This window comes from Heterodontus francisci, unplaced genomic scaffold, assembly GCF_036365525.1.
Source record: "Heterodontus francisci isolate sHetFra1 unplaced genomic scaffold, sHetFra1.hap1 HAP1_SCAFFOLD_752, whole genome shotgun sequence".
Lineage (NCBI taxonomy): Eukaryota > Metazoa > Chordata > Chondrichthyes > Heterodontiformes > Heterodontidae > Heterodontus > Heterodontus francisci.
In genome coordinates this window covers 441,789-449,433 of record NW_027141679.1, presented here as the reverse complement: position 1 = coordinate 449,433, position 7,645 = coordinate 441,789, and the positions used below count along the sequence as shown (strand labels likewise).

Sequence of the window (7,645 nt, the reverse complement as noted above, 5' to 3'; positions counted from 1 at the left end):
GAGTCGGACTGAGAGGGAGCGAGTCGGACTGAGAGGGAGCGAGTCGGACTGAGAGGGAGCGAGTCGGACTGAGAGGGAGCGAGTCGGACTGAGAGGGAGCGAGCCGGACTGAGAGGGAGCGAGCCGGACTGAGAGGGAGCGAGCCGGACTGAGAGGGAGCGAGCCGGACTGAGAGGGAGCGAGCCGGACTGAGAGGGAGCGAGCCGGACTGAGAGGGAGCGAGCCGGACTGAGAGGGAGCGAGCCGGACTGAGAGGGAGCGAGCCGGACTGAGAGGGAGCGAGCCGGACTGAGAGGGAGCGAGCCGGACTGAGAGGGAGCGAGCCGGACTGAGAGGGAGCGAGCCGGACTGAGAGGGAGCGAGCCGGACTGAGAGGGAGCGAGCCGGACTGAGAGGGAGCGAGCCGGACTGAGAGGGAGCGAGCCGGACTGAGAGGGAGCGAGCCGGACTGAGAGGGAGCGAGCCGGACTGAGAGGGAGCGAGCCGGACTGAGAGGGAGCGAGCCGGACTGAGAGGGAGCGAGCCGGACTGAGAGGGAGCGAGCCGGACTGAGAGGGAGCGAGCCGGACTGAGAGGGAGCGAGCCGGACTGAGAGGGAGCGAGCCGGACTGAGAGGGAGCGAGCCGGACTGAGAGGGAGCGAGCCGGACTGAGAGGGAGCGAGCCGGACTGAGAGGGAGCGAGCCGGACTGAGAGGGAGCGAGCCGGACTGAGAGGGAGCGAGCCGGACTGAGAGGGAGCGAGCCGGACTGAGAGTGAGCGAGCCGGACTGAGAGGGAGCGAGCCGGACTGAGAGGGAGCGAGCCGGACTGAGAGGGAGCGAGCCGGACTGAGAGACAAAGAAAGAGAAAGAGAAAAAAAAGAGAGAAATAAGAGAGACAGAGAGATGCAACACTAGGGGACAGAGAACTCTCCATCCAACATTACGATGACACATACACCGGACGACAGATATTGTGTCTCAGGAACAAGTAACAAGAACAAGTCTTGTCTCTTACACCGAGCACAGGAGAAATTTTAAAAGTAAGGCGACAAACATGCAAACCCGGGCCCTGAATTCCCCACCAGTAATAGCTGGGCATTTCACAGCTCACGATACCTTCTGTGGCCACAACCCAGGTTCAGCGTGTTGGCATCTGCTCAGAGGCAAAGCTTTCCCGCCAGCTCGCCCGCCTCTGGACGTTCTGCGGGCACGCCAACACTCACCTTGTCAAAACGCCGAGCGACCCATTTGTCCCAACGGCCCAACATCTCCAACCACTTCAGCTCCCGCTGCCGGGCCACGTCCAGTGGGATCGCGCTCTCCCTGCAAGAGAAGAAAATCCAAGCTCAACAGGGTGCCCAGCAGGCTTACACGTCCTGCGCAAACGTCCTTTCACAGCCTCAGGACATTGGTGTGAGGCGGGGGGGGGGGGGGGTGGGAGCAGACGCTGAGAGGCGATGTTCCCTTGAAGCGGCTCGGGTGCATGGCAACACACCAGGCGGGGGACAGAATAGATTGCAGCTCACTGCGCATTCTGACAAATACCACCCTATTACTGGTGGATGTACTTCAAGCTACTGGGACAGTGTAGAGGGAGACTTACTCTGTATCTAACCCCCCGTACTGTACCTGTCCTGGGAGTGTTTGATGGGGGACAGTGTAGAGGGAGCTTTACTCTGCATCTAACCCCCGCACTGTACCTGTCCTGGGAGTGTTTGATGGGGGACAGTGTAGAGGGAGCTTTACTCTGTATCGAACCCCCCGTACTGTACCTGTCCTGGGAGTGTTTGATGGGGGACAGTGTAGAGGGAGCTTTACTCTGTATCTAACCCCCCGTACTGTACCTGTCCTGGGAGTGTTTGATGGGGGACAGTGCAGAGGGAGCTTTACTCTGTATCTAACCCCCGTACTGTACCTGTCCTGGGAGTGTTTGATGGGGACAGTGTAGAGGGAGCTTTACTCTGTATCTAACCCCCGTACTGTACCTGTCCTGGGGAGTGTTTGATGGGGACAGTGTAGAGGGAGCTTTACTCTGTATCTAACCCCCGTACTGTACCTGTCCTGGGAGTGTTTGATGGGGGACAGTGTAGAGGGAGCTTTACTCTGTATCTAACCCCCGTACTGTACCTGTCCTGGGGAGTGTTTGATGGGGGACAGTGTAGAGGGAGCTTTACTCTGTATCTAACCCCCGTACTGTACCTGTCCTGGGAGTGTTTGATGGGGGGACAGTGTAGAGGGAGATTTACTCTGTGTCTAACCCCCGTACTGTCCCTGTCCTGGGAGTGTTTGATGGGGGGGGACAGTGTAGAGGGAGCTTTACTCTGTGTCTAATCTGTGTTGCACACACCCTCTGTTGATAGGATGGTCGAGACAGCTGCTCGACTCGGCAGCGACTGGGGCTGTGATACCCCAGTGCAAAGCTTCTCACAAAGGGTCACAGATCTGAAACGCTCAGCTCAGTTTCTCCCGCCAGCAGATGCTGCCAGACCTGCCGAGCAAAGCCGACATTATCTGTCTCGATTCCACATCTCCGGCATCGGCAGAGTTCTGTTTCAGCTGCACTTGGCGTCACCTTGTCCGTCAGCTGTCACCGAATTGAAATGGTCACGATGGACCCTCTCAGAGGTCGGAATTTCCCAACAGGAGGCGGTCATTCGGCCCCTCCAGCTTGTTCCGAACTTCAGTGAGATGGCAGCTGACAGGCGGGCTGAAGCCAGATACCCACCATTGCCCCACCTCCCTCAATACGGCTGGATAACAAAAACCTATCAATCTCTTATTTAAAATTAACAATCGACTGAGCACTGATTGCCTGTTTTGTGGGAGAGAATTCCAAACTTCTCCCACCCTTTTGTGTGTGGGAGTGGTTCCTAATTTCACTCCTGAAAGCCCAGGCTCTTATTTTTAGTCTCTGATCCCTTGCCCCCCCGTCCGAAACTCCCCAACCCAGCAGAAATAGTTCCTCTCTCTCTCTCTCTGTCGCTACCCAATCCGTTCCCCCGTCATATCTTGCGGGCGCGAATCAAGTCCCCCCACTTAACCTTCCAAATTCCGTGCGGCACGGCCTTTTCCTAATTGTCGGCACTGTGATTGAAACTTGCCTGAACCCTGTGGTGCTCCCGTGAACATGTTACTTTCCAGCCCCCTGATCACAACTGAACCCGCTCATCCCCGGCATCTGCCCATTGACTCTGCTCTGCACATTTCTCACTGGCTTCATTGTTTGCTCGACAATGGGCCCCATTCAGAGCTGCTGGCCCTGATGGCTGGATGGAGGGAGAGTACGACTGTCAGCAGCGGGGAGGGATCCCTGAGGCTCCATGGGGGGGGGGGGAGGGGGGGAAAGAGGCGGGTGGCTCCTCCAGCCCCTACAACTGCTCACTGTTATACATCGTGATCATTAGTCTCCCCTCCTTCCCTGTCCCCAAACTGGTCCCACCACGTGTCACCACTCTTCAGGCACACACACAAAAGCACACTCCACCCGCCGTTCATCGACTCCCATCCAACTGCCACCCCCCCCCCCCCCAATAAACTCCATCTGGTAAATGGTCTTCTCTAACAGGCCTGCTGACAGCAAAGAGAGGACACGTGCCAGTCATGGGGACTCTGGTCCCACCGGGATGAGCAGAGCAATACATAGAGCACACACACATACAGAACGAAACTCACACCGAGAGAGAGAGAGAGAGAGAGAAACTCACACCGAGAGACACAGAGAGAGAGAGAGAGAGAGAGAGAGAGAGACACTCACACCGAGAGACAGAGAGAGAGAGGGAGAGAGACACTCACACCGAGAGACAGAGAGAGAGAGAGACAGACACTCACACCGAGAGAGAGAGAGAGAGAGAGAGACACTCACACCGAGAGACAGAGAGAGAGAGACACTCACACCGAGAGACACAGAGAGAGAGAGACACTCACACCGAGAGACAGAGAGAGAGAGAGAGAGAGAGAGAAAAACTCACACCGAGAGAAACAGAGAGAGAGAGACACTCACACCGAGAGACAGAGAGAGAGAGAGAGAGAGAGAGAAAAACTCACACCGAGAGAAACAGAGAGAGAGAGAGAGAGAAACTCACACAGAGAGAGAGAGAGAGAGACACTCACACCGAGAGACACAGAGAGAGAGAGAGAGACACTCACACCGAGAGACAGAGAGAGAGAGAGAGAGAGAGAGAAAAACTCACACCGAGAGAAACAGAGAGAGAGAGAGAGAGAGAAACTCACACAGAGAGAGAGAGAGAGAGACACTCACACCGAGAGACACAGGGAGAGAGAGAGACACTCACACCGAGAGACACAGGGAGAGAGAGAGAGAGAGAGAGAGACAGACACTCACACCGAGAGACAGAGAGAGAGAGAGAGAGAGAGAGAGAGAGACTCACACCGAGAGACAGAGAGAGAGAGAGAGAGAGAGAGAGAGAGAGAGAGAGAGACACTCACACCGAGAGACAGAGAGAGAGAGAGAGAGACACTCACACCGAGAGACACAGAGAGAGAGAGAGAGAGAGAGAGAGAAACTCACACCGAGAGACACAGAGAGAGAGAGAGAGAGAGAGAGAGAGAGACTCACACCGAGAGACAGAGAGAGAGAGAGAGAGAGAGAGAGAGAGAGAGAGACACAGAGAGAGAGAGAGAGAGACACAGAGAGAGAGAGAGAGAGACACTCACACCGAGAGACAGAGAGAGAGAGAGAGGCACTCACACCGAGAGACACAGAGAGAGAGAGAGAGACACTCACACCGAGAGAGAGAGAGAGAGAGAGAGAGAAACTCACACCGAGACAGAGAGAGAGAGAGAGAGAGAGAGAGACACTCACACCGAGAGACAGAGAGAGAGAGAGAGAGAGAGAGAGAGACAGACACTCACACCGAGAGACAGTGAGAGAGAGAGAAAAACTCACACCGAGAGACAGACAGAGAGAGAGAGAGAGAGAGACACAGAGAGAGAGACACTCACACCGAGAGACAGAGAGAGAGAGAGAGAGAGAGAAACTCACACCGAGAGACACAGAGAGAGAGAGAGAGAGAGAGAGAGACACTCACACCGAGAGACAGAGAGAGAGAGACACTCACACCGAGAGACAGAGAGAGAGAGAGACACTCACACCGAGAGACACAGAGAGAGAGAGAGAGAGAGAGAGAGAGAGAGAGACACTCACACCGAGAGACACAGAGAGAGAGACACTCACACCGAGAGACACAGAGAGAGAGAGAAACTCACACCGAGAGACACAGAGAGAGAGAGAGAGAGAGATAGAAACTCACACCGAGAGACACAGAGAGAGACAGAGAGAGACACTCACACCGAGAGACAGAGAGAGAGAGAGAGAGACACTCACACCGAGAGACACAGGGAGAGGGAGAGAGACACTCACACCGAGAGACAGACACAGACAGAGAGACACTCACACACACACAGACCGAGACACTCACACAGACCGAGACACACACACAGACACACACAGACCGAGACACACACACACACACAGACCGAGACACACACACACACCGAGACACACACACACACACACACAGACCGAGACACACACACACACAGACCGAGACACACACACACAGACCAAGACACACACACACACACAGAGACCGAGACACACACACACACACAGAGACCGAGACACACACACACACAGACCGAGACACACACACACACAGACCGAGACACACACACACACAGACCGAGACACACACACAGACCGAGACACACACACACACACACAGACACAGACCGAGACACACACACACACAGACCGAGACACACACACACACACACACGCAGACCGAGACACACACACACACAGACCGAGACACACACACACAGACCGAGACACACACACACACACACACGCAGACCGAGACACACACACACACAGACCGAGACACACACACACACACAGACCGAGACACACACACACACACACACACACCGAGACACACACACACACAGACCGAGACACACACACACAGACCGAGACACACACACACACACACAGACCGAGACACACACACACACACACAGACCGAGACACACACACACACACACAGACCGAGACACACACACACACACAGACCGAGACACACACACACACACAGACCGAGACACACACACACACACACACAGACCGAGACACACACACACACAGACCGAGACACACACACACACAGACCGAGACACACACACACACACACACACAGACCGAGACACACACACACACACACACACAGACCGAGACACACACACACACAGACCGAGACACACACACACACACACACACAGACCGAGACACACACACACACAGACCGAGACACACACACACACACACACACACACACACACACAGACCGAGACACACACACACACAGACCGAGACACACACACACACACACACACACAGACCGAGACACACACACACACACACAGGCCGAGACACACACACACACAGGCCGAGACACACACACACACAGACCGAGACACACACACACACAGACCGAGACACACACACACACCGAGACACACACACACACCGAGACACACACACACACAGACCGAGACACACACACACACAGACCGAGACACACACACACACAGACCGAGACACACACACACACAGACCGAGACACACACACACAGACCGAGACACACACACACAGAGACACACACACACAGAGACACACACACAGATATTCACAGAGACACATACATGGACACACACACACACACACAGACAGAGAGAGACACACAACACACAGCTATTCAGAGAGAGAGACATACATGCACACACAAACAGACATTCACAGAGAGACACACACTCAGACACTCAGAGAGAGAATCATACAGAGAGAGAGAGAGACGCACACAGACACTCAGAGAGACACACACTCACATACACAGAGAGAGACACAGACACTCGCACAGACAGAGACGCACAGACAGAGACGCACAGACAGAGACGCACAGACAGAGACGCACAGACCCATTGCCACTAAACACGGACACTCTTTTCCCCCAACACACACACAAACTGGATGAATAGAAGAGTGACAGATCTGGGTTATGAGTCCACTCACAGAAGCACAACACTACAATAAGGTGTAGGGTGGGGAGAAGGGCTGAGGGAGGTAACAGCCAGGGCCTCCACACAGTAAAGGACCGAAATGCTCAGCTGACAGGAAGTCCGACCACAGATGAGTCAGGGGACAGAGCGAGCAGCTGGCCCAGCCAGCAGGGACGAGACAAGGCCTCTGGTGGGGGCTGGGTGCTGCAGGGTGCCAAGGCAGGCGGAGGGAGGGAGGGAAAGCTTCAAGTCTGCTGTGATCTCCAGGGGTTGGGGGGGGGTGGAAACAGCCTCTCAGAGTCTCCGCTGTCAAAACCCCCTTCACAATCTTGTCTGTTTCAATGAGATCACCTCTCATTCTGCTAAACTCCAGAGAGTGTAGGCCCAATTTACTCAGCTCCTCATCATATCACGAATTCCAACTCCCACAGGCATGTGGCGGGAAGCAAGAGACAAATATTCAAAACATCGCACCTTCCAAACCCGGGACCTCCGCCACCCAGAAGGACAAGGGCAACAGACACGTGGGAACACCACCGCCTGCAAGTTCCCCTCCGAGCCACACACCGTCCTGACTTGGAACGA

General features: G+C 55.0%; 1 protein-coding gene across 2 annotated transcripts in view; it reads right to left on the bottom strand.

Moving 5' to 3' along the window:
• LOC137364377 (TBC1 domain family member 10B-like) overlaps positions 1-7,645 on the bottom strand; it is a 34,292-nt gene that overhangs the window by 19,727 nt on the left and 6,920 nt on the right. For both annotated transcript variants that reach the window (XM_068027623.1, XM_068027624.1), the window contains one exon: positions 1,206-1,305. In XM_068027623.1, the coding sequence (XP_067883724.1) occupies positions 1,206-1,305 (100 nt within the window). The remainder of the gene's footprint in view (positions 1-1,205; positions 1,306-7,645) is intronic.